At 47.0% G+C, this 27,971-nt stretch overlaps 1 protein-coding gene across 2 annotated transcripts in view; it reads right to left on the bottom strand.

The window, feature by feature from the left end:
- Positions 1-27,608, bottom strand: part of allc (allantoicase) — a 66,922-nt gene extending 39,314 nt beyond the window's left edge. The window contains exons 1-3 of one of the 2 annotated variants that reach the window (XM_038800330.1): positions 27,547-27,608; positions 17,422-17,524; positions 6,820-6,870 (exon numbers count right to left, since the gene is read on the bottom strand). In XM_038800330.1, the coding sequence (XP_038656258.1) occupies positions 6,820-6,870; positions 17,422-17,511 (141 nt within the window). In that variant the 5' untranslated portion in view covers positions 17,512-17,524; positions 27,547-27,608. Of the gene's footprint in view, positions 1-6,819; positions 6,871-17,421; positions 17,525-22,735; positions 22,844-27,546 lie in introns of those variants that run through there. The other variant, XM_038800329.1, reaches the window with a different exon arrangement.
- Positions 27,609-27,971: the final 363 nt, after the last annotated feature.

The following is a 27,971-nucleotide window of genomic DNA, read 5'->3' on the forward strand; positions in this document are numbered from 1 at the left end:
GAGAATCGGGTGTCAGGGGGAAATCAGGACTGGTACCGAAAGTGATGTTCCAACCCCCCGCTGGCGGCATGAACGAGGTCCATGATGAGCGCTGGCAGGGGATTAAAATAAATGCAAATGGGACCAATTTGTATCTATTTAGCAGGCCCAGTGCCCGAGGCTCTGGCATTCAGTGATTCGCCGGTCCCCGCAGCCAGGAATCATGCGGATGCAGATCACTTGTGGTCTCTACCAGCATGGCCCTGTCATGGTGGACCTCGTGGTCTGGAAGCTGGAGAGCAGTCCAGACAGGGGCAATGGAAAGCATTATAGATGTAATACTTACCTTACAGTTCCACGTGTCCATTCCTGGAAGGCATTTATTTCCTTGCTCCTGATGCCGTGCATGGTGGACCTCATTCCCGCCGCCAGCGGAGGGTCGGAGCACCAGATTTGGGTTGGCGCCTGGCTCTGTTCCAACTTTTTCCCTGATGCCCTATTCGCCAAACCATCAGGGACATGTGATCCAGATATCCGGCGACGGAGAATCCCGCCCATGGGGGTCCCGGCGGGATGGAGTGGCGTCAACCACTCCAGTGTCGGCCCGCCCCAAAGGTGTGGAATCCTCCGCACCTTCAGGGGCTAGGCCGGCGCCGGAGTGTTTTGCGCCTCGCCGGCCAGCGTGAAAGGCCTTTGGCGCCACGCCAGCCGGGGCCAAAGGGGCTCCGCCGGCCGGTGCAAGTCCGCGCATGCGCGGGAGCGTCAGCGGCTGCTGACGTCATCCCCACGCATGCGCAGGGGGGGTCACCTACGCGTCGGCCATCGCGGAGGCTGACACGGTCAGCGCGTAGGAAAAGAGTGCCCCCACGGCACAGGCCTGGCCACGGATCGGTTGGCCCCGATCGCGGGCCAGGCCACCATGGGGGCATCCCCCACGGCCAGATCACCCCGCACCTCCCCCGGACCCCGGTGCCCGCCCGTGCCACCAGGTCCCGCCGGTAAGGGACCTAGTCTGATCCACGCCGGCGGGACTGGCAAAGAGCCAGCGGGACTTCGGCCCATCGCGGGCCTGAGAATTCGGGCAACCCCGGGGCCCATTGAGTCGCGCCGGTCCCCGCCATTCTCCGAGGCGGGCGGCGCGACTCAAGCCTCGCCAACTTTTGGAGGGTCGGAGAATTCGGAGGACGGCGGGGGGGGCGGGTTTCACGCTGACCCCTGGCAATTCTCCGACCCGACGGGGGGGTCGGAGAATCCTGCCCATGGTCTTTGTATACTTAGCATTACTGAGCAATCCTTGGCAATTATTTCACAGTGGGCATGGTTCAAAAGCAATGCCTTAGCATCAGAGCATTTACAGATTAATCTCAAAATAACAACAATCTGTCAAGTAGTTAAAAAAAAATTAGAATTGATACCAAGAGCATGCTTATAGAATGGACACCTAGGTATGGTGGTGAAGTCAAAAACTGGGGTTATATTTAAAGAACAAGTAAACACTGTAATAAGCAGTGCCGAGTTGTCTGGATGAATGAATTAAGGCAATAAGACCATATGATTCCCTTATTGATGAAGAATCTAACACGTACTAACAGATTCATAAACAGCTTCTTCCCCGCTGTTACCAGACTGACGTTTAACCCTCTTATAGACTGAACTGATTTCTCCACCTATCTTTTCCACTGGGTAGCACTATACTCCTATGCTTCACCCGGTGTCAATGTCTATGTATTTACAATGTGTATTTATCGTATGTCCTATGTTTTTTCACGAATGCAACAAGCTGCCTGGACTGTAGCCTGGACTGTACGCAGAACAATACTTTTCACCTGTACCTCCGTACACGTGACAATAAATCTAAATCTATTGTCTCTTCCAACCTCTTCCATCGGGCGGAAGATACAAAAGTTTGAGAGCACGCACTAACAGATTCAAAATCAGCTTCTTCCCCACTGTTACCAGACTCCTGAATGACCTTCTTAGGGACTGAACTGATCACTCTATGCATTTTCTCTATTGTTGTAGCACTACACTTTGCATGCTTCATCCGATGTCTGTGTCTATGTGTTTACATTGTGTATTTATCGTATGTCCTATGTTTTTCATGTATGGAATGATCTGCCTGGACTGTACGTAAAACAATACTTTTCACTTCACCTCAGTATATGTGACAATAAATAAATCTAAATCTATTTCAGCCATAAATATACACAAGGGCTCTATCCCTCAGCTCTCTGTGGCAAGGAAGACTCATAAATCTCTCAGAGAAGAAATTCCTCCTCATCTCAGTCTTAAATTGGCATCCCATGAAGGAAAACATCCTCTCAGCGTTTACCCTATTTACCCTATCAAACCCCTTCAGAATCCCATATGTTTCAATGAGGTTATCTCTCATTCTTTTAAATTTCAATGAGTAGAGTTCCAACCTGTTTAACCTTTGTTCATAAGACAATCCCTCCATACCGGGGATCATCCTAGTGAACCTCTTTGAACGGCCTCCAATAAAAATGGGACCATAACTACTCATGGCGCTCCAGATGTGGTCTCATCAATACCTTGTACAGTTGCAAGACTTTCCTACTCTTATACTCCAACCCCCTTGAAATAAGGGCCAACATTCCATTAGCCATCCTGATTACCTGCTGCACCTGTGTGCTAGCTTTCTGTGTTTTGCGTACAAGTACCCTCAAGTCCCTTTGTGTTGCAGCTTTCTGCACTTTTTCTCCATTTAAATAATACACACACACACACACACACACACAACCTTTCCTAACCTGCATATCTTGTGACACTAAGGGGAAATTTAGTATGACCAGTCCATTTAACAGGGACTGGTTTAGCACAGTGGGCTAAACAGCTGGCTTGTAATGCAGAACAATGCCAGCAGTGCAGGTACCATGACAATAAGCTATTATTACATTACATGTTTCTGTCTTTATGGGCAGCACGGTAGCATTGTGGATAGCATAATCGCTTCACAGCTCCAGGGTCCCAGGTTCGATTCCGGCTTGGGTCACTGTCTGTGTGGAGTCTGCACATCCTCCCCGTGTGTGCGTGGGTTTCCTCCGGGTACTCCGATTTCCTCCACCAGTCCAAAGATGTGCAGGTTAGGTGGATTGGCAAATTGCCCTTAGTGTCCAAAATTGCCCTTAGTGTTGGGTGGGGCTACTGGGTTATGGGGCTAGGGTGGAGGTGTTGACCTTGGGTAGGATGCTCTTTCCAAGAGCCGGTGCAGACTCGATGGGCCGAATGGCCTCCTTCTGCACTGTAAATTCTACGTCATGTCATCAACCTGCACATCTTTTGACTGTGGGAGGAAACTGATATCTTCTGGTTCAGAACATTAGCTTCAGTTTGTTCGATTGAATAAGATTGTCACTTGGGAAAGACAGCTCGGTTTCTACTAATGAAACTGCGATTTCCAAAAGGTCATAACCCCTACTAATAATGAGAAGCAAGGTGAACTAGTTAGAATGAAATATTCACCTAATGTATTTCTCGTTGATAACAACAAAATATTTGCAAGCCCTAATGTAAATCCTCAATAATATAGCTAGGGGCAAGGTGAGGTAAAACAGGCTGTATTCCCTCTATCTTGTGTGTACGATATTTCAAACACAAGAGCAAAATACCACAAATCTGAAATTCTTTTATCTGAAGACTAGAAGATATTTTATCATTGTACTTTTTAATATATTTCATGGATCTAGTCTTACAGGCAGTGCATGTCAATAACACTATTTTTCCACACTGCTTGTTACTATACAACAAGATGTGCTTAATTGTGTGCAAAAAATCTAATTCCACAACTGACAATTCTCCGTTAAGTCAATCAGATTGTAGATGCTGATCACTCCACTATTGCCTAAACACTTGCAGTGGTTGATATAAAAGGCATTCTAATTTTACTATTCAATTACTTTATTTAGTTCATAAGATAATCATTTTGCTTTACTCCAATGATGGTTCACATTGGCAAAACAAAATTTGCCATCTAAACACTCACACTTTAATGCAACACAAATCAAACATCTCACCACTACGGGGAAAGAAGCAGACTTGGAGGGAAGTATGTAGACTGGAGGCCCAAAGGATTGAGAGCTGATCAGTGTGTAAATCATGATTATTTGTTGAACCATTGAGTGGAAGTATAGCACATTTGACAGAACATATTTCAATAATTAATTTCTATTAAGGTGCAAGCTAGCTCTGTGTTACTGTATTGAGAGGATTGGTCTGAAACCCTTGTCACTGGTTACAGTAAGAGAGGTTAATATTATGAGGAAACACAAGATCCAGCCAATTTGAATCAGTGTGGAATCGAATTGCCTGGATGGATACCAGTGGGGATATTGTGCTTGCATCAAATATTCTATGGGTCGTTTCTGACAAACAAAAAAGTGATTCTAAATGCTAATGTCAATTGAAAACATAGAATGATCTGCATCTGCTGAGCACCATGTTCATACGTAAAATCGACAGGGTAGGCAAAATAAAATCATTAAAAAATAAATTAAAGTAGTAAAAAAAAATTTTTTAACTACCACTCATTAGTTCCCCAAGGGCCACTTGGATCAAATTGTGAACAGGCATCAAACTCGGTTACTCCCCTGGAGAAGAACTGGAAGCCTGATTCAAATGTTGAAACCTGTGAGAAGGTGAAATATTGACCTGTGAGAAGGGGCAGCAGCAATCATTGGCTGTCGTACTTTTGACAGAAAACATTGTGGCCAGGGAGTTTGCCCTGTAAGAAGTAGTACCTCAATTTCAAGTGTGATGAATGAAAGAAATGGTTATACATTTCATATTTGTGGTAGTAATGTTATTAAAAATCCTGGCTTAAAATACATACAGGCAGTGTGTCTACTAAAGCTGTAATTAAGGAAAAGGTGAGATAATGATTGATTTTAATAATTTACTTGTTTATTGAGAGATGGCTAATGGGATACTGTTTTGATTGCTGGTGATTACCTGGAGTATAGATACTTTATGTGTTTAGTCCTAACTAAGCAGGTCAAAGGATATCTTAGTGGAATACAGATGATGCAATTAATGGGAGGAGCGAGGTCTATCTGTAGTTTTGCACTTGTTATAGGATTTTAAGTTGAACAGCAGTTTCCCACATAATTTGAGTCTGGCAAGACAGAAGGATTTTCAAGGTGTTCCCGAAAAGGGCCTCTCTCTCCAAAGTAAGCAAGTAACCTGTTTTGTTAACTTTATTTATAAGTGGTATTTGAACTTTATAGGTTTGCTTAATTAGAATTAGTGACAGGTATAGATAATAAGTTCAAGTTTTTCCTTTTATTTAAGAACCGTTTAACAGTTAACTGTAAAGCTATTTCTTTGATTTTAATGACCTGAGGAAGGAGCAGTGCTCCGAAAGCTAGTGTTTGAAACAAACATGTTGGACTTTAACCTGGTGTTGTGAGGCTTCTTACTGTGCTCACTCCAGTCCAACACCGGCATCTCCACATCTTTGATATTAATGTGGTTCATTCTGTGTTTAAATTAAAGTTTGTTTCAGCATAAAAGATGGTCAATCATCACATCTGGGGTGAAGTATTCTTTCCTCACAGTTTTACAGATTTAAAAATGTTGGAGTATTCTAACAAAATTTGGGGTCTGGTCAGGGTCTAACACAGGTTCCACACACGTTGATAGGCAGTTGAAGTAGATGTCTCTTATTTAATTTGATACGTATTTTGAAGGATACAGGTTTTCATTGACTATTGTCCATATATTTTATGCTTGTTAAATAAGTTTTCTGACTTGCATCCTTCATTTTGATCTGATAGAGCATCTGCCTACAAAAGAAAGGAATCATGTGCCTGCACTTGGTACATTCTAGTGAGCAGATATAAGGAATTTATGTTTGAACCTTGGGTGTCTCTGTCATTTACCTTGGTATTGGACAGGTGATGGCACAATCTGGACCATAGTGGAAGTTAAATCCACAGAGCAAAGTGGTTTGTGACAGAGAGTTAGAACAGAATATCTGGAATAAAACCCAGAAAATATAATGTAGGGAGGTACCTTCAAATTTGTACTTTCACTCACAGCCAACAGAAGGCTCAAAGAATCTGTATTTGTTTTATGCATCTCTGAATACTCTCATTAAGATCTGCTGATTGGTGTCTAGACGGCATTTTATACGTTGGCAAACATAGGCGCTTGCACCTTGCCTACTTAAAAAAATGACTCATGAACAACGATGGAAATCAGTTAATCTATGAGGAAGAAACCTTGGGATGTATATTGGGTGATGGTGAATTTACTGTCGTTTTACACTGCTCCTGATGTTCTGATCCATGGCTGTCAATGTGAAAGAACACCAGGCACTGCCAAAATCTACTTTCATCCCTGTTAGCTGTCATTTCAAAACATTATAAGTACTGAAAATACATGATGGCGTTTGGCACTGTGTCAGTCACCTACACATACTTATCTCTTTTTTTCTGTGTTTCTAAGTTACTCTACATCAAGCTGCATGGTCACCTGAATCGTCTGCTTTTGAGTCCAGTCAGCGTCTCCTCACTTATTAATGTACTTCAGCATCTGGGGCTGGTGTGGGGGGAGTGGCAGTCAGTGAGCCAGTGAGCACAAGACGATGCACGGAGAGTAAGTGGACACCAAAAGGTTTTGATCGTACCCTTGTTCTTCATAATAGCTGGGGTTTATTTTTGAACTGTATATTTTTCCTCAAATTATCTGCAGCAAAACACTTGCAGTAAAAAGCACCATCATTTAAGAACCTGGTTCACAAAGAATAGATGGATCACTTCAATTTACTGCCCAATTCGCCACTAGCAAAATCAACACAACCATTTTATGCCTTGCACTCACCTTCAAAAGATTCTCTGCAACTGCAAACCAATCATCTGTTGCAAATAGAATCTGCAAAATAAGAAGGTTAGTTAGTACATCGGCCTTGCCCCAAGGTTCCCCGTGTAGACGGTTTCTCATCTGTATAATTAGCAGAGTTACACAGTTCTCACAGGTAGGGAAAGAATATCTGCTCAGACTGTGTTCATGCACATCCGTATAAAGTAATGGTATTGAAAAAGGAAATCTGCGCACTGTTGTGGACATGGATAAAGAGGAGAGCTTTGATAGCCTAAATTGAGAAAGACAAAGCACTAAAATCAGGAAAGAGAATATAAGAAAAATAAACAATCACAAAATGACAAAATCTGCAAATTAAGATTTCATTTTATTAGGTAACATATTACTCTGTTTCTTTCTATAATCTTAACTTTAGCTTTCTCTTTAAGGAAAACACTGGGAATAATTTAAGCAATCTGAGATGTCAACATAATATTATCAGATTGTGCACTATAATGCCATGTACATTATTATATAAACAATGATGAACGCATCTATACCTTCCCATTCAGAATATCCTCATAAATTTTGAAATCCAATGTCATAGTATTTTAACAAGTGACCATATCCCTATTTTAGGACTCCTTCTCAAAATGTGTCACTGAGGAGTCAAGCAGAAATCGAGCCTGCACTAGACAGTATTCTTCAATGGACCCCACAAGCAAGTAAAAAAACAATTGATTAAGAAGGACGCACTTCCAAAGGATCAAGAGGAACAAGAATGTTCCTTCAAAGTCCACAAGTATCATTGTTGCCCTCCATACCAGAATCTGCTCCAACCCTTCCCCAGAAGGCATCTGCTGGGAAGGCAGTCAACCCTAAATTAGCGCTTCCCATCGGCTGAGCTGACTATGGAAACATGCCCATCACCGGCAGCTTCCAATGAATGTGCTGATAACCCAGAGCACCAATTTCAAAAAAGGATCCAGACAAAAGTTTATCCTTACACAGTTGAGAACTATGTAACTATGGCCTGAAAGGTAATGTGACCCAATTCTCCAAAGTTAGCTAAATCGAGTACGTGCTCAGAGCCAAGATTCAAGTCTAGGGATACACTAGAAATGGGAGAGGAAATGTGCATGCCAGGTAAATTTTAAAAGACTGAGACAATTAAAATAGCATATCACAATAGAGGGAAATTAAATCTGAAAAGCTATGAAGGCAAGTCATCCACATAACAGTCTTTAGCAAGACTGAAGAGGCAGGGGGAAAAAATTAAGGAAAATAGAACTCTAAATGGAGGCACAATTTCTGCAGACAAGTGACAGAGCAGCTCTTCATCTGAATCCCTAATTGATGTCACTTGAAATGGAGATCCTGCACAAGGTACCATCCCCTATGTTAGAACTCTAACATGCCTGCAGGAAGATGCAGTAAAGTTTCATGTTACAGCTGGCCATTATTGTACTGGAACTATTAAATTTGAAGAGGGCTAATTTCAATGGGAAGGGACATATCCAGGATAAAATGGAACCTATGACTGACAAAAACTGTAACGGAACAAGAAAATAATAATAACAATGGGTGATCTTTAAAGAATAGATGCTTCATGTCGAGGTTAGGCACAAACCAACAGGGGCAAAAGGGAAAGGAGCTAAAAGCATGGCTCCGTGGATGACAAGCGAGATAGATATGGTGAGGAAATAAAAATGGACGTTGTGTAACGCAGGTCAGGTGAATTCTTCAATTGAAAAACAGGTCAAATATAATAGGTTGAAAGGGGAGGTGAAGAGGAAAATACAATTGGCAAAGAGAGAGTATGGGAATAGAATGGCAATCAACCTAAAAAGGAAACAAAAACATTTCTATCAGTATGTAAATAGTAAGCGGGTAGTAAGAGGTGAAGTGGGTCCTATCAGGGACAAAGAAGGATATATGGAACCACAAGACAAGGCTAGAATACTTATGAATTCTTTGCATCCATGTTTTCTGAGGAAGAGGAATCTGACAAACTATCGGTCGAAGCAGAGACTGTGGAGGCAGAAAATAGATGGCTTGCATCTCAGGTTGCTAAAGGGAGTGGCGGTAGAGATAGCAAAAGGGCTTACCTTAATTTTCCAAGCTTGCCTAGATATCAGGGAAGTACCAGAAAATTGGAAATCGACAAATATGACACTCTCATTCAAGAAAGGAAGTGAGGACAGTCATGTTGCAGCTACAGGCCTGTCAGTCTAATGTCAGTGGTGGGTAACATTTTGGAATCCTTAATCAGGGAAATAAAATCAATAGGCACTTGGAGAGGTTTGAATTAATTAAAAAGAGTCAGCACAGATTTGCAAAAGGCAAATATGTGTGACGAATTAACTGAATTTGTAATGAAATAAAAGGTCAATGAGGGGTGGTATTTCTATAGATCTTAAGAAAGTGTTTGGCAAGGTACCACATAAAAGGCTGGCTGAAAAAAATCAAGGTCCAAGAATAGCAGGGGATCTGTGCTCAATTAGATTTTTTAAATGGCTTGACGACACAAAGCAGCAAGTCGTGGTAGATGGTTGTTTTTTGGACTGAAGGAGTAGACAGTGTTCGCAGCTGTAGGCCCTTTTTTGTTTTATATAAATAACTTGAATTTTGGCACACAGAATAACATTTCAAAACTGCAGATACCAAACTTGGTAGCAGAAACAAGAAGTTCAAAGGGAAATTGAATGGGCACTGTTATAACCTGCCTGCTTACCACTGGTTGGGGACTAATGACAATCCCACAATCCTGTGGGAGTATGAGCTTACCCAGTGAGGGAGGCGGAGAAATCATTAGCAGACTCCCTGCATAAATAGAGCTGGCCAGTTTGGAACTGGCTAGAGAGAGAGGAGTGAGCAACAAGGGAAGTTGCTGCTGCTGCTGTTGTATATATACGTTATTGTAAATAAATGTTATTTCATTGTATCCTTAAAACTCATGCTGGATTCTTCGTGGCCCTCACAAAACTGGCGATGAGGGTTAAAGTGGATAGCTGTCGACGCTGCTGAAGCCACCTCCCTGGATCTCTGTTGGAGACAGGTTGGAAGTTGTTTTCTATTACACCATGCCTCTGTATGGACGTTTGGATGTTTTTGATGCTGCGCTGGAAAGCTGGAACCAGTACGCACAACAGATGCGTTACTATTTCCGGGCAAACAACATCTCCGAAAACGAGCGCCAGGCAGTCATATTGCTCACCGCCTGCGGCCCGCATACGTTTGGGGTGATTAGGAGCCTTACATACCCAACTGCGCCGGACACCAAAACGTTTGATGAACTTGTGAACTTAGTGGGGCAACATTTTAACCCAACCTCATCCACGATAGTCCAACATTACCGGTTTAATATCGCTGAGAGGACCCCAGGAGAATTCCTTGTCGACTTTCTATCCAGGCTACACAGGATTGCGGAGTACTGTGACTATGGTGAGACCTTATCAGAAATGCTACGCGACCGTTTGGTTTGCAGTATTAACAAAGCGGCCACCCAGAGAAAGTTGTTAGCTGAGCCAACATTGACTTTTCAACAGGCCATTCAAATAGTATTGTCCCGAGAGAGCACAGAACGAGGAATTTGGGAGCTTCAGGGAATGGAGGTATGCCTTGGGGCACAACCCCTTCCGTCCGAAAGCGTCCCCCTGCACCCCTGCGGTACCTTGGGCGAGGCGACGTCCGGATCGACGCCAGTGGCCCTCGGACATTCCTCCCCGAAGGGAGCCTTCTCCAGAACCAATGGATGAGGAGCCATGTCCGTGTCAGACTTGTGGGCGCCGACCCCATCGTGGACGCCAGTCCTGTGGGCGCCAGAGGCGCTGTCGTTCCGACCAAAACTGGGGCCAGTCCAGGGGCCGTACCTTCCATTTGGATGAACCTGCGGCAACTACTCCCGAGGACGTGGAGACGGAGGACGACTGCCTGCAGCTGCATTGTGTGGCAGCTCTCTGTGTGGCCCCCATTAAGGTGACAGTAAGGTTCAATAGTCACCCACTTGAGATGGAGTTGGACACTGACACAGCGGTCTCCGTGATCGCCCAGAGGACATTAGACCACATCAAGCAGGGTTATACAGACCCTTACATTAACTGATACACAGGCCAGGTTTACCACCTACACGGGGGAACCATTGGACATTGCAGGAACTATGGTGACCCCTGTTTATGGACACCAGGGGGGGTGTTTCCCACTTATCGTGGTGCGCGGCCATGGGCCCAGCCTGTTTGGTCGGGACTGGTTGCGCCATTTGCGGTTGCAATGGCAGCACATCCCCCAAACAGTTTCTGGAGGGTTGGCTGAGGTGCACTGAATACACACGTTTGCCTTTTGGAGTATCCTCTGCCTGCGCTATTCTTCAACGCGTTATGGAGGGCATTTTGAGAGGTTTACCGCATGTTGCTGTTTACTTAGATAAGGTTTTGATCACAGGGACGTCGGAGCAGGAACATTTGCAAAATTTGGAGGCTGTCCTTAGATGCTTTTCGGAGGCTGGAGTCTGCTAACATCGCACAAAGTGCGTTTTTCAGGCGAAGGAAGTAGTCTACCTGGGTTATCGGGTGGACCGCGAAGGTTTGCCCCCCGTCGCAGAGAAGGTGCGTGCGATTCAACAGGCCCCCGCCCCAACTGACACTTCGCATCTTCGTTCGTTTCTCGGTCTCGTAAACTATTACGGAAAGTTCCTCCCCAATCTGGCAACTACCCTGGCCCCGTTGCACATTCTGCTAAAGAAGAATCACACCTGGGTTTGGGGTCAGCCGCAGGAAACCGCTTTCCGGCGGGTAAAACAACAATTGTCGTTGTCTGGGTTGCTAACCCACTATGATCCTGGAAAGCCTTTGCTCTTCACATGTGATGCATCCCCGTATGGTATTGGGGCCGTCCTGTCCCACAGGATGGGGAACCGTGCCGAGCGGCCGATAGCATTCGCCTCCCGCACACTGACTGCAGCGGAAAAAAAGTACGCGCAGATGGAGAAGGAGGGCCTGTCGGTGGTCTTTGCGGTGAAACGTTTCCATCAGTACGTGTATGGCCGCCACTTCACTATCGTGACTGATCATAAGTCTCTGCTGGAACTTTTCAGAGAGGATAAGCCAATACCGCCCAGTGCTTCCGCACGGATCCAGCGCTGGGCTTTGTTGCTCGCTGCATACGAGTATTCCCTGGAGCACAAACCAGGAACCCAGATAGTGAATGCCGATGCACTGAGCCGATTGCCTTTATCGACCGGCCCCATGTCGACCCCCACGACCGGTGAGGTGGTTGCAACCCTAAATTTTATGAACACCTTGCCTGTCACGGCATCACAGATCCGTGAATGGACCCAGACGGAGCCAGTCCCCTCAAAGGTTCCGCATATAGTCCTGTATGGTGGGCAGCATCGACAGCTCCCAAGTGAGTTGCGGGCATTTTCCTCCAGGCTGTCAGAATTCAGCATGGAAGACGGCATCCTTTTGTGGGGGACGCGTGTGATTGTTCCGGAAAAAGGACAGGAGCTGATACTGAGAGACTTGCACAATGGGCATCCAGGTGTACCAAAATGAAAATGTTGGCCCAGAGTTATGTCTGGTGGCCAGGCCTCGACACCGACATTGAGAAGGTGGCCCAAAACTGCTCCATTTGCCAGGAGCATCAGAAGCTTCTGCCAGCTGCGGCCCTACATCACTGGGAATGGCCAGGGCGGCCTTGGGCACGCTTGCATGCGGATTTCGCCGGCCCTTTTCAAGGATCCATATTCCTTCTTTTAATCGATGCCCAGTCTAAATGGCTAGAGGTGCATAAGATGGTAGGCACAACGTCCTGCGCAACAATCGAGAAGATGCGTTTGTCTTTCAGTACGCATGGCCTCCCCGAGGTGCTGGTCACGGGCAATGGCACTCCGTTCACAAGTGAGGAGTTTGCGAGGTTCATGAAGATGAACGGCATACGCCATATCCGCACTGCCCCTTACCACCCGGCTTCAAATGGGTTGGCGGAGCGCGCAGTGCAGACATTCAAATGAGGCCTAAAGAAGCAGTCTTCCGGGTCGAGACCGGCTCATTTTTTGTTTTTATATAGGACCACCCCCCCCCATGCGTTGACTGGGGTAGCTCCCGCAGAACTCCTAATGGGCCGGATACTTCGCACCCGCCTTAGCTTGGTTTTCCCGGACATTGCCCCAAAAGTACACCGCACACAAGAACGGCAGGGACAGGGTTTTTGTCGGCATCGGCCGATTCGGCAGTTTGCGCCCGGTGACCCAGTGTTCGTTCGGAATTTTGCTGGTGGTGCCCTGTGGGTCCCTGGCGTAATCTTTCACCAAACGGGCCCAATCTCTTACCAGGTGCAAGCCCAGGGTCGTCTCCAGCGCAAACATGTAGACCACGTTCGGTCCAGAAGACCATCCCTTCCAAAGATTCCCCACCCCCGGAGCTCATTTCTACAGCCACAGAGACAAGACACAGTGGAAAGTATTCCTTACAATCTTCCTCTGGTGCCTCACTCAAAGCCTGCGCAGGTCGTGACAGAACCGTGTGGAGATAGAGACGCCGAGATGACGGAGGCAGCAGACTCCAACTCCGAGATGGAGAAATAGGACGCCTCAGAGGGGGAATCCTCGGGCCCAGAGGCCGTGGACATACAACCGTTTCCCCGTTCATCACAGAAGCGCCGGTCTCCGTCTCGTTACACGCCGCCCGATCCAGCGCCTCGAGCAAATGGTGTCCGGCCTGCGGCAAAACGAGTCCGAAGCCCTCCCTTGCCAGGGTCTTCAGTGGATTCCTCGGACTTTGGGGGGGAGGGATGTTATAAGCTGACTGCTTGCCATTGGCTGGGGACTAATGACAATCCCACAATTCTATGGGAGCGGAGAAATCATTAGCAGACTCCCTGCATAAATAGAGCTGGCCAGTTTGGAACTGGATAGAGAGAGAGGAGTGAGCAGCAAGGGAAGTTGCTGCTGCTGTTGTATATATACGTTATTGTAAATAAATGTTATTTCATTGTATCCTTAAAACTCATGCTGGATTCTTCGTGGCCCTCACAAAACTGGCGACGAGGGTTAAAGTGGATAGCTGTCGACGCTGCTGAAGCCACCTCCCTGGATTTCTGTTGGATACAGGTTGGAAGTTGTTTTCTATTACACCATGCCTCTCTATGGACGTTTGGATGTTTTTGATGCTGTGCTGGAACCAGTACGCACAATGGATGCGTTACTATTTCCGGGCAAACAACATCACCGAAAACGAGCGCCAGGTGGTCATATTACTCACCGCCTGCGGCCCGCATACGTTTGGGGTGATTAGAAGCCTTACGTACCCAACTGCGCCGGACACCAAAACGTTTGATGAACTTGTGAACTTAGTGGGGCAACATTTTAACCCAACCCCATCCACGATAGTCCAACATTACCGGTTTAATACCGCTGAGAGGACCCCAGGAGAATCCCTTGCCGACTTTCTATCCAGGCTACACAGGATTGCGGAGTACTGTGACTATGGTGAGACCTTGTCAGAAATGTTACGCAACCGTTTGGTTTGCAGTATTAACAATGCGGCCACCCAGAGAAAGTTGTTAGCTGAGCCAACATTGACTTTTCAACAGGCCATTCAAATAGTATTGTCCCGAGAGAGCACAGAACGAGGAGTTTGGGAGCTTCAGGGAATGGAGGTGCATGCCTTGGGGCGCAACCCCTTCCGTCCGAAAGCGTCCCCCTGCACCCCTATGGTACCTTGGGCGAGGCGACGTCCGGATCGACGCCAGTGGCCCTCGGACATTCCTCCCCGAAGGGAGCCTTCTCCAGAACCAATGGATGAGGAGCCATGTCCGTGTCAGACTTGTGGGCGCCGATCCCGTCGTGGACGCCAGTCCTGTGGGCGCCAGAGGCGCTGTCGTTCCGTAAATAAATGTTATTTATTTGTATCCTTAAAACTCGTGCTGGATTCTTCGTGGCCCTCACAAAAGGCACTTAAAGGAAATAGACTTCAGGGGCTATGGGAATCGGGTGGAAGAGTGGGGCTGACAGGATAGCTGCACAGAGAGCCACTAAAGACTCAATGAGCCAAATGGCCTCCTGTTGTTCACAGAACGTGGGCATCGCAGGCACTGCCATCATTGATTGCCCATCCCTAATTCCTCTTGAGGGGGCAGTTAAGAGTCAACCACATTGCTGTGGGTCTGGAGTCACATGTAGGCCAGACCAGGTAAAGATGGCAGATTTCCTTCCCTAAAGGTCATTATTAACAGAGCAGCAGGCGGCGGGCTTGCCGCAAGCAGAAAATCTGTGTGGAGTCCCTTGTGGGCTCGGAGGGGAGGGGTCCTTAATCAAAGACACTTAGTGCCTGATCATGGGATCCTGCATCAAGAAGTGGGTGCCCACTGCCCATCCTGTGACCTCCCCCCATCTCGACATGACTCAACTCTGCCTAGAATACAGCGACAATACCAGGCCACAGGAGGATGTTACGCGGGCTGCAGCCACCGCCCCCTGGTGGTGCTGCTGTTTAATAGATCTGCCGGCCTCTGACTGATCAGCAACTAACCCCAGGCGGGACTTCGGCTCTGGGATCCTTGAAGGCCTACTGCTCTCCTTGAGCGGCACTTTGTATAGTGGACCTTCCCGAGAAGAGGCAATGCAAGGCTTTTGCTGGCTCTCCATTAAATATTAACCTATGATTCAATGACTCATTCTTAAGTCACCTTCTAAATATAGGTGTCACTTGCAAGACTGCTATTTATTGCCCAGTTATATAGTCATCATAAAAAGTGGTGGTGAATGTTCTTGAACCGTTACAGCCCCTGTGGTGAAAGCATGCCTGCACCATTGTTAGGCAGAGAGTTCCAGGATTTTGGCCGACAGAGAGCATAGGAACACCACCATATCTCCAAGGCAGGATGCTTTCTGATTTGGAAAGATATTTGGAAGTGGTGATGATTTTATGCATTTGCCACACTTTGTCTTTCTAGGTGGTAGAAGCTATTTGTTGCAGTGAATCATGTAAATAGTACACACTGCAGTCATAGTATGCCAGCGGTGGAGGGAATGGACATTTCAGTTAATTGAATAAGATAATTTAATGGAAATGTGAATTTGGAGGCAGCAGGATTTGGGGGAAAAGACACAAGTGTGTTTTTAGAGAGAATCCTGAGAATTTGATGAGGCCTGATCAAACTTGAACGTACTTGAAACAGAATGTATTTTTATTTTCTACCATTGGCAAGGTATTGCTGTGAGTGCATGTTTAATTATTGTCAATTACTGTACGCTTGTGATTACTGTACGCTGAATTCCTGTGAACATCAACGATAAATGGTTTAAATCATACAGTTTTGAAGAGTAATTTATAAACTTATGGGTAAGACCACCTAATTTCGAACACCAGGTGTGGCTCCAACCAGTGGATTCCCCCCCCCCCCCCCCCCCCCCACCCCCGATCCTCAATGGTTTCAATTTTGCGAGGGCTTAAGAAAAAAAATACTGTCTTGCAGTCACTTCATCTTTGGAATTAGATTCCTTTTTCCATGTTTTGACCAAGGTTGTAATGAGGACTGGACTGGAGCCAAGTGATTTTGGTGGAACCCAAACGGATCTTCAGTGGGCAGGTTTTGGTGAGCAAGTGCCAAACCGGACACTTTTCCACAATTATCAGGTAGAAGCCAATTTTCTACTGGAAAGCTTTAGTTGGGGGAGTGGGTGGGGGGGAGGGGGGGGGGGGGGGGGAGAGGGGGAGGAAGAGACGGTGGATCACAGCTATTCCTGGAGTGTATTGCAACACTACAGCTCAAATGCTGTCAGGGCCTTTGGGCTTGTTTAGCCCAGAGCATTCAATCATTTCTTGATGTCGCATAAAGTGAAATGAATTTTACTTGTTACACATTTAGAGTACCCAACACTTATTTTTGTTCCAATTAAGGGGCAATTTAGCGTGGCCAATCCACCTGCCCTGCACATCTTTGGGCTGTGGGGGTGACCCCACGTAGACACGGGAAGAATGTGCAAGCTCCACACGGACAGTGCCCGGGGTCTGATTCGAACCTGGATCCTCGGTGCCGTAAGGCAGCAGTGCTAACCACTGAGTCACCGTGCCGCCCCTACAGTGAAATTAATTAGCTGAGGACTGGTAGTTGTGATGCTCCGGAAGTCAGAAATAGGTCAAAAGAATAATTTTCCTGGTGCTTTGGCTGAAAATGGTTACAAATGCCTCAGCTTGCATTTTGCAATTCCCCACCACCCGCCAAAGATTCACAAATAGAATTTTGACTCTAGGCTGAGGGAGCGCTGCATTAGCTGAGGTGCTGGCATTCACATTCACATTAAACAGCCCTATTTAATTAAATGTCAAAGATCTCTTTTCATATTTGAAAAATTGTAGGGACTTTTCCCAGTAATATGCCTACCATTCCAAACATGTATTAGCTAGGTCAATCACATATTTATTTGCTGTTCATTGGGTCTTGTACATTAACCAGTTGTCACATTTTCCTACAAACAAGAATTAACTGGACTTGCAAAGTAATCCAATGGTTTTAAACGACTTTGGGAAAATTAGGACATTAAAGTCTTGATATAAAAGCAATTTATTTATTTATACATTCTACAAGGGCTTGTCAAATTATCGAACGCCAATGTACGCTTACCTTTGCTCCTGTTGTTTCACAAGCCAAGTCATTCAACTGGACAAAGTCTGGAAGTTTTCCCGTCTTTTCCTGGATCGGACGAGCTGCCATTCTTCAATCAGTTCTAACAGATTAAATGTTGTAATTTCTTTCTGATTATAATGCTCTTGACAAATGAAATTTATTGCAACAAATCGCAAAGCAATCTTTTCTTTTTGTAAATTATATATTGAAATCAAACCAAGGTGAAATGCAATAATAAGATTGAAGTATTTTCCCTGCAGCCCAGCACTTGTAGTATTCAATACATTAAATGTGCAATGGCACAGTAATGTGGGTCCTTATGTTTAGGTTGCACTAAGTACTTGATCGGTGTTGTTCGGCTATTAGGGTTGAAGTAAGACCCTTCAGCACCAGGAAGGGACATCAAAACTCTCCCAAACGACCGATAGTCACAAAACACTTCATTTCACTATGGTACAAGCAACTTTCTGAGGCGTGGGTGTGATACAGATCCCAATATCTCCTGTATAAACCACCTGCCATGCCTTTTTCCAAAAGAAATGAAGATCTGCTTTCATGTGGTTCTGCAAATCATGACAACAGCCCATTGTGTGGATCCACTAGTCTGCAGGAAATCAGCAGCAGCCTTTCAATGCAATAAGAGGAAGGCGATGCAGGGAAGTTGTCTTCATGTCACTCTCTAAAGGTTATACTGAGTACCGACAGAATGGTAGTAACAGAAGACTAACAGCACACTTGCCTGCTTTACGGGAGGGGGAGGTATAGAAACAAGATCAAGAGCACTGGAGCTTTGAAATTCAATGCCTGTCCATTTATTTGCAGCAAAATTGGCATTTTGGCATTCAATATGCTGCATCTTCATTAAGTGTTGGAAGTTCACTGCCCGCCATATTGGTCAGGGCAGAAAATGGTTTGAGACAGGCATTAGTCACTTGCATATGCAAGTATGGGTAAAGTACCCATTTGACATTCGCTTTTCAACATTAGGTTGCCCCAAACACAACCTGCATTAGTAAATGTAGTAAATGTGCTCCACAGGCAATCCTTAAAGGGACCGCTGGAGACCACCACCAAAAAGGTAAATATTCTTTTGCCCAGACCTCACCAATCTGTCAGCACAAAGCAATTTCTGGGTCTGAGCTTGGAGAAAGGAATGATGCTTCCTGTTAAAATTGACTTCAAAGACATCGGCAGGAAAGGCAAAATTCAGCTTTTGTATTTACATTATTTCCGCACAATAATACCACAGAAACATAAGACACAGGGGACGGGATTCTCCGTTCCGAGACTAAGTGTTGGCTCCAATGGAGAATCCATGGACTTTTACGACAGAACAATCGGCGCTGCACCTGGACCGATTCTGCTACCATTGAGTGGCTGGCACCGGCGCTACGTAGAACACACTTGATACCAATGGAGTCGAATAGTGGTGCGGTTGCACCGGTTCCTGGACAAGGAGCAAATTATAAGGTGCGCCAGATAGACGAGGCGCTGCACCTGGGAGGGCAGTGAAATCTGAGTGTACCAGGACCTGGGTGCTGAGTTGGCCAAGTGGAGAGCGAGCTTTAACAAGGTCAAGGCAGACCTCTACAAGGGGGTGAAGTTTGGGCTACTGTACCCGGCACGTCTACGTGACCTACGAAGGCCGTGAACTGTACTTTGGTTCGGTGGAGGAGGTGGTAAATTTTGTTGAAGACAATGGACTGGCAGGAGAAGGTGGACTTTGAACTTTGGTGGAGATGCTGTTATGATGTTGCTGTGAACTTATGTTTGGCACCATTTCTTTCTTTTTCGGCTTCAGGTTTGTTCTTTGTTCTTTGATAGGAAACAGGAAGTTAGTCTCTTTGTTTGGGTTTGGGTAGGGGTTGTTTTTGCTTGTTTGCACTAATGTTCAAGCCGGGAGAGGGTAATTAGTGGGGGGTAGGATGCTAGGCGCCATGGGCGGGGGCTGCCAGGCTAGCTGGGCAGGCTAGTTCACAGAAGTGCAATGGGGGGGGTGAGTGGAAGGTCAGTGGGGGGGATGGGGAACAGGGGTTGTTACGGGGGATTTGAGGGTTGGGGGGGTGTACTGCTGACAGGGGAAGGGCATTTAAAGTGTCAGGGGAGGCCCAAGAGCGACTATGGTTGATCAGCAGAGGGAGCAGGGTGCCCCCCGACCAGGCTGGTCACATGGAACGTGCAAGGATTGAATGGGCCAGTCAAGAGGGACGCGTGTTTGCACTCTTAAAGCGATTGAAGGCGGATGTGGGAGACCAGGTTGGGCTGAGGAAGGGATGGGTTGGGCAAGTATTTCATTCAGGATTGGACTTTAAAACAAAGGGAGTGGCGATTTTGGTTAATAAGCGGGTGGCATTCGAGGTGGGAAATATAGTGGCAGACTCTGGGGTAAGTACGTTATGATAAGCAGGAAATTGGAGGGGATGTCGGTGGTGTTAGTAAACATCTATGCCCCGAACTGGAACAATGTGGAATTTATGAGGCGGGTGCTGGAGAAGATTCCGGACCTGGACTCTCATCCGGGAGGTGGGGGAGCTTTAATACAGTCCTGGAGCCGAGACTGGGTCGATCGAGCTAGAGGTTGGGGAGGGTGTCGGCTACAGCTAAGGAGCTTTGTAGGTTCATGGAGCACATTGGGGATGGGGGTGGATCTGTGGAGATTTGGGAGGCCGAGGGCAAAAGAATTTTCGTTTTACTCCCATGTGCACAAGGTGTACTCCCGAACAGATTTATTCATGTTGGATAAGACGTTGTTGGCAGGGGTGGTAGATGTCGAGTATTAAGCAATAGTGGTGTCGGACCATGTCCCGCACTGGGTGGATTTACAAGTGAGCAGTGGGGGAGGGGCAGCGGCCACAATGGAGGCTGCATGTTGGACTGTTAGCAGAGGAAGTACTGTGAGCCGGTAAGGAAGGCCAGCCAGGGATATGTAGAGATTAATGATACGGGGGAGGTTTCGGCAGGTACGGTTTGGGAGGCACTGAAAGCAATGGTCAGGGGGGAGTTTATTTCGATTTGGGCACACAGGGGGAAGGTGGAGGGGTGGAGATAGAAAGGCTAGTGGAGGAAATCCTGCAGTTGGACAGGAGATATGCAGAGGCCCCAGAGGAAGGGCTGTTAAAGGAACGCCAGAGGCTGCAAATGGAATTTGGGTTGTTTGGGTAAGGCAGTAGGGCGAAGGGTGAGAGGGGTGGTAAATGAGTATGGAGAGAAAGCGAGTAGGATGTTAACACACCAGTTGAGGAAGCAGGAGGCGGCGAGAGAGATTGGGAAAGTAAAGGACACAGGTGGGAATACAGTCTTGGACCCGGCGGGAGTGAATGGGGTGTCCAAGGAGTTTTCCAACAAATTATACGAGTCGGAACCCCCAGCCGGGGAAGAGGGGCTGAGGCGGTTTCTGGGAGGGTTGGAGTTCCCCAAGGTTGATGAAGAGTTGTGCTTGTAGAAGTAGCAGAGGGGCTGGAGCCGATGCAATGGGGTAAGGCCTCGGGACCGAATGGGTACCCGGTGAAATTTTCTAAGAGGTTCTCAGGGGTTGTGGGATCGTTGTTGGTAAGGCCCTTCAATGAAGCAAAGGAGTAGGGTGCCCCCCCGACCGACATTGTCACAGGCGTCGATCTCCCTCATTTTAAAGCGGGATAAGGACCCGGAAAAGTGTGGGTCTTACAGGCCGATCTCCCTGTTAAATGTGGATGCCAAATTATTGGCGAAGATCCTGCCCACAAGGATCGAAGACTACGTCCCAGGGGTAATAGGGCAGGACCAGACATACTAAGGCCCAGTTGGCAATGCCAGCTTTCAGGTGCACTGCCAGGGTACCAGGTTGGCACTGCAAAGAGTTTGTGATGCCATTTAAAAATGGCGTCCCAATCTCTCGCTACACTGAGAAATTCTGGCGAGCTAAGCTCCTCATGCAGAAAACAGGGTTATGTGTGGCGTTGGCCATGCTTTTTCCGCTGAGGCCCCCTAAATAACCCGAGTGCCGTTTAATAGCGTTGTGATTCTCGACACTGCGAGCACCGGGACTAACACATGACTAAACGCGCTCGCTGTGGGACCCCTTTCACATTTATTTAAATGGCTCCCCATATATTTGGTCTCTTCATCAAATTCATTGACATTGATTGTGAATGGTTGAGGCCCTAGGTTGCACTGATCCCTGTGTCACTCCTCCAGTTCCTCCTTGCCAATCCGTAAAATATCCATTTATCCCTACTTCCTGTTCATTAACCAATCCTTTATCCATGCTAGGTCGTTACCCCCTACATGCGCTCTTATCTGGTATGGCACCTTACCAAATGCCTTTTGGTACACTAATGTTATCCAGCTTGCTTGTTCTTCCTCAAAGAACTCTATTAAATTAGCTAAACCCCATTTCCCTATCACAAAATCTGTCTGATCCCATTATGATTTTCTAAGTGACCTACTATCAGCTCCTTTATGATATATTTGAGCAATTTCCCTCTGACAGATGTTAGGCTAACTAGCTAGTTTTCTGTCTCATTTCCTTGAATAAAGGTATTAAATTTGATATTTTCCAATCCACTGGGACCCTTCCAGAACATCAGGAATGTTGGAAAATTCTAATCAATGTATTTACTCTCTCCACAGCCACCTTTTTAAGGTGCATACACTCTCCCTCCGTCCACAGCTGCCAGCAGAGCATTCAGATGCTGCTGTCAGGTTTTTGTAAATACCTCCCTAAATTGCTCTCTCTTGCCATCTTCCCCTTCATTTAAAAACCTTTGAAAAGCCATCTCCTCACCAAGTTTTACTCACCACTCATTCTCTAGCGTGAAACCAGTTCTTACATGTCTATCGGTGAAGCACACTGGAATGGTTTTCTAACTTGAAAGGTGCTATGCAAATGCACATTGTTTCACCTTACATTGTGCACTACCACCTTGTCACCTTTTTCCGAAAATGTACAGACCTGTATATGATTAAATCTTTCCACTATTGTTCACGCATTAACTGGTGCATTAAATTGCTTCTATGTCATGGCCTTTTATAGGCTAATGAGCTATATTTTTTAGCAATCAACGTTCCAGCTTGAATAGATTCTAAATGGGCATTTCGAACTTCCCATAGGAATAAGAATTTTGTATTTTTTCTTTGGCAAATCTTAGCGTCAAAACAGAAATAACAACATCAAATGCTTCAAATTTTAAAAGGCCACTAAAGATAACAAACGTTTCTCAAAAAGAAAATTCCATCACAAATTCACAAACTGTTCATTTTATTCCGATTTCTACAATTTAAATTACACCAACACCAAATTCACATGAATATGCAAGTTATGCATTTGACATACCACTTTTCCTTGATAAACCAGTTTACAACCTCACCAGCCAGCGAGTGACGTTGAAATGCAAAAACGTTGCAGCCTGCTCAACAACTCAACCGTAAACCTGCAGAGTGAACTTAGAGTCAGGCAGGCACTGACCTCGAGCTGCATCATCCGGCATTGCAAACCATGCAAAACGGAAAACAGACCAAAGGTCTGCATTTAATCAGCTTTTCTTATTCAGTCTCACAATATACAGAATTAAAATTCCTTTCCATCCACCTTTGATGTGACCAGTCCTGAATTAATACTGTTATCTGTAGTAACTGTTCTATGTGTCACAGGCTCTAATGCAAAGATCTTACTCATCCCACCCTGGCCCAATCATTGCACAGAACAGAGCATTTCTGCGTTTCCTAGGAGAGGGCAAAACGTAAAGTAGCACAGTTTCAAAACTCACCACTAAATGTGCAGTGATGTTAAACTAGCAAAATCATTTGCTAGTGTCTCATTTTTAAACAGGGGTCTGATCATCCATATAATAACCATCATATCTAGTGCAAAGATTATTTTGTTCAATGTTTTCAAACGTTTTCCATTCATAGGAAATAGAATTGGGATGGGTTTGGAAAAACAGGGGAAGTCAGGAGTAACAATTTAACATCTATACTATACATTTTCAGGAGATTGGTCTAAATAACATCTTTTTAATGCTTAATAGAGAGCAAATAAAGGTTTTGTTTATTTGGGGCGGGACAAAGGGTGACCTCTGCACTGCTTTGATGTCAATGCTGGTGAAGGGAGGACAGTACTCTGCTTTAAACAATTTGAGGATAGTCTTAGAAAGATGGAAAACCTGGAATGGAGGTTGTGGAGTTTGACAGTGTTGCATAAGGCTGGGCCAGTTGGACAGTGTTGCACTGGGCTGGTGGTGTTTGACAGTGTTGCAGTGGAACTGTTCCAGTGGAGCTGGTGGAGTTTGACAATGTTGCAGTTGGGCTGGTGGAGTTTGAAAGTGTTGCAGTGGGGCTGATAGAGTTTGACAGTGTTGCAGTTGTGCTGGTGGAGTTTGAAAGTGTTGCACAAGGCTGATAGAGTTTGACAGTGTGGCACTGGGTTGGTGGAGTTTGACAGTGTTGCAGTGGGGCTGGGACAGTTTGACAGTGTTGCAGTAGGGTTAGTGGAGTTTGGCAGTGCTACAGTGGGGTTGGTGGAGTTTGACAGTGTTGCACTGCGCTGGTAGAGTTTGAAAGTGTTGCACTGGGCTGGTGGAGTTTGACAGTGTTCCAGTGGGGCTGATGGAGTTTGACAGTGTTGCAGTGGGGCTGGTGGAGTTTGACAGTGTTGCAGTGGGGCTGGTGGAGTTTGACAGTGTTGCAGTGGGGCTGGTGGAGTTTGACAGTGTTGCAGTGGGGGTGGGTGGAGTTTGACAGTGTTGCAGTGGGGCTGGTGGAGTTTGACAGTGTTACAATGGGGCTGGTGGAGTTTGACAGTGTTCCAGTGGGGCTGATGGAGTTTGACAGCGTTGCAGTGGGGCTGATGGAGTTTGACGGTGTTACAGTGGGGCTGGTGGAGTTTGACAGTGTTCCAGTGGGGCTGATGGAGTTTGACAGTGTTGCAGTGGGGCTGGTGGAGTTTGACAGTGTTGCAGTGGGGCTGGTGGAGTTTGACAGTGTTGCAGTGGGGGGGGGTGGAGTTTGACAGTGTTGCAGTGGGGCTGGTGGAGTTTGACAGTGTTACAATGGGGCTGGTGGAGTTTGACAGTGTTGCAGTGGGGCTGATGGAGTTTGACAGCGTTGCAGTGGGGCTGATGGAGTTTGACGGTGTTACAGTGGGGCTGGGATAGTTTGACAGTGTTGCAGTGGGGCAGGGATAGTTTGACAGTGTTGCAGTGGGGCTGGTACTGTTTGACAGGGTTACAGTGGGGCTGGGACAGTTTGACAGTGTTACAGTGGGGCTGATGGAGTTTGACAGTGTTACAGTGGGGCTGGGATAGTTTGACAGTGTTACAGTTGGGCTGGTACAGTTTGACAGTGTTACGGTGGGGCTGGGACAGTTTGACAGTGTTACAGTGGGGCTGGGACAGTTTGACAGTGTTACAGTGGGGCTGGTACAGTTTGACAGTGTTACGGTGGGGCTGGGACAGTTTGACAGTGTTACAGTGGGGCTGGGACAGTTTGACAGTGTTACGGTGGGGCTGGGACAGTTTGACAGTGTTACAGTGGGGCTGGGACAGTTTGACAGTGTTGCAGTGCGGCTGGTAAAGTTTGACAGTGTTACAGTGGGGTTGATGGAGTTTGACATTGTTGCAGTGGGGCTGGGACAGTTTGACATTGTTGCAGTGGGGCTGGGACAGTGTTGCAGTGGGGCTGGGACAGTTTGACAGTGTTACAGTGGGGCTGGTACTGTTCGACATTGTTACGGTGGGGCTGGGATAGTTTGACAGTGTTGCAGTGGGGCTGGTACAGTTTGACAGTGTTACAGTGGGGCTGGGACAGTTTGACAGTGTTACAGTGGGGCTGGGACAGTTTGACAGTGTTGCAGTGGGGCTGGGACAGTTTGACAGTGTTGCAGTGGGGCTGGGACAGTTTGACAGTGTTGCAGTGGGGCTGGGACAGTTTGACAGTGTTACAGTGGGGCTGGGACAGTTTGACAGTGTTGCAGTGTGGCTGGGACAGTTTGACAGTGTTACAGTGGGGCTGGGATAGTTTGACAGTGTTGCAGTGGGGCTGGTACAGTTTGACATTGTTACAGTGGCCCTGGGACAGTTTGACAGTGTTGCAGTGGGGCTGGTACAGTTTGACAGTGTTACAGTAGGGCTGGGATAGTTTGACAGTGTTGCAGTGGGGCTGGGATAGTTTGACAGTGTTGCAGTGGGGCTGGTGGAGTTTGACAGTGTTGCAGTGGGGCTGGTGGAGTTTGACAGTGTTGCAGTGGGGGTGGGTGGAGTTTGACAGTGTTGCAGTGGGGCTGGTGGAGTTTGACAGTGTTACAATGGGGCTGGTGGAGTTTGACAGTGTTCCAGTGGGGCTGATGGAGTTTGACAGCGTTGCAGTGGGGCTGATGGAGTTTGACGGTGTTACAGTGGGGCTGGTGGAGTTTGACAGTGTTCCAGTGGGGCTGATGGAGTTTGACAGTGTTGCAGTGGGGCTGGTGGAGTTTGACAGTGTTGCAGTGGGGCTGGTGGAGTTTGACAGTGTTGCAGTGGGGGGGGTGGAGTTTGACAGTGTTGCAGTGGGGCTGGTGGAGTTTGACAGTGTTACAATGGGGCTGGTGGAGTTTGACAGTGTTGCAGTGGGGCTGATGGAGTTTGACAGCGTTGCAGTGGGGCTGATGGAGTTTGACGGTGTTACAGTGGGGCTGGGATAGTTTGACAGTGTTGCAGTGGGGCAGGGATAGTTTGACAGTGTTGCAGTGGGGCTGGTACTGTTTGACAGGGTTACAGTGGGGCTGGGACAGTTTGACAGTGTTACAGTGGGGCTGATGGAGTTTGACAGTGTTACAGTGGGGCTGGGATAGTTTGACAGTGTTACAGTTGGGCTGGTACAGTTTGACAGTGTTACGGTGGGGCTGGGACAGTTTGACAGTGTTACAGTGGGGCTGGGACAGTTTGACAGTGTTACAGTGGGGCTGGTACAGTTTGACAGTGTTACGGTGGGGCTGGGACAGTTTGACAGTGTTACAGTGGGGCTGGGACAGTTTGACAGTGTTACGGTGGGGCTGGGACAGTTTGACAGTGTTACAGTGGGGCTGGGACAGTTTGACAGTGTTGCAGTGCGGCTGGTAAAGTTTGACAGTGTTACAGTGGGGCTGATGGAGTTTGACATTGTTGCAGTGGGGCTGGGACAGTTTGACATTGTTGCAGTGGGGCTGGGACAGTGTTGCAGTGGGGCTGGGACAGTTTGACAGTGTTACAGTGGGGCTGGGACAGTTTGACAGTGTTACAGTGGGGCTGGTACTGTTCGACATTGTTACGGTGGGGCTGGGATAGTTTGACAGTGTTGCAGTGGGGCTGGTACAGTTTGACAGTGTTACAGTGGGGCTGGGACAGTTTGACAGTGTTACAGTGGGGCTGGGACAGTTTGACAGTGTTGCAGTGGGGCTGGGACAGTTTGACAGTGTTGCAGTGGGGCTGGGATAGTTTGACAGTGTTACAGTGGGGCTGGGACAGTTTGACAGTGTTGCAGTGGGGCTGGGACAGTTTGACAGTGTTACAGTGGGGCTGGGACAGTTTGACAGTGTTGCAGTGTGGCTGGGACAGTTTGACAGTGTTACAGTGGGGCTGGGATAGTTTGACAGTGTTGCAGTGGGGCTGGTACAGTTTGACATTGTTACAGTGGCCCTGGGACAGTTTGACAGTGTTGCAGTGGGGCTGGTACAGTTTGACAGTGTTACAGTAGGGCTGGGATAGTTTGACAGTGTTGCAGTGGGGCTGGGATAGTTTGACAGTGTTGCAGTGGGGCTGGGATAGTTTGACAGTGTTACAGTGGGGCTGGGACAGTTTGACAGTGTTGCAGTGTGGCTGGGACAGTTTGACAGTGTTGCAGTGGGGCTGGGACAGTTTGAAGCTGGTTTGAATGGAGTTTGGAGGAGGCTGGGGATGGGACTAGGATTAGCCCCATTGCAGCAGTTTTGAGGAAGGTTCAAAGTTGGGACAGACGGGACTCCCGGGAGAAGCTGCTGCTGAGGGAAGTCGAGCCCCGGCAGAAAATGGGGAAATGGCAACAAGCTTTATATATGCTAATGTAAGTTTGAGTAAAATGAAACAATAAAACGTTTCAACGGGGAGGGGAACTTTAATAAAAGATGTTTTATGAAGTTTAATAGAAATAATTTACCTGCAGTTAACTAAGATGGCGGAGTCCGAACGCTGAATTCACTCGCGGTTGCCCCTAGTGCCCGAAAGTAATAATTACACTCAGTGCTCAAGGTGAGTAATTACTCCCAGTGGTCAGGTTGGGTAATCACACTCAGTGGTCAGTGTCGGTACTTGCGCCCATGTGGCCAGGGTGAATAATTACACCCAGTGGCCAGGGTAGATAATTCCACCCAATAGTCAAGGTGCGTACTTACACCCAGTGTCAGGGTGAATACTTACAAGCAGTGGTCAGAGTGACGAATTACACCCAGTGGTCAGGGTGAATAATTACACCCAGTGGCCAGGGTAGGTAATTACACCCAGTGGTCAGGGTGAATAACTACACCCAGTGGCCAGGGTAGGTAATTACACCCAGTGGTCAGGGTGAGCAATTACACCCAGTGG

This window comes from Scyliorhinus canicula, chromosome 6 (genome assembly GCF_902713615.1).
Source record: "Scyliorhinus canicula chromosome 6, sScyCan1.1, whole genome shotgun sequence".
NCBI lineage: Eukaryota > Metazoa > Chordata > Chondrichthyes > Carcharhiniformes > Scyliorhinidae > Scyliorhinus > Scyliorhinus canicula.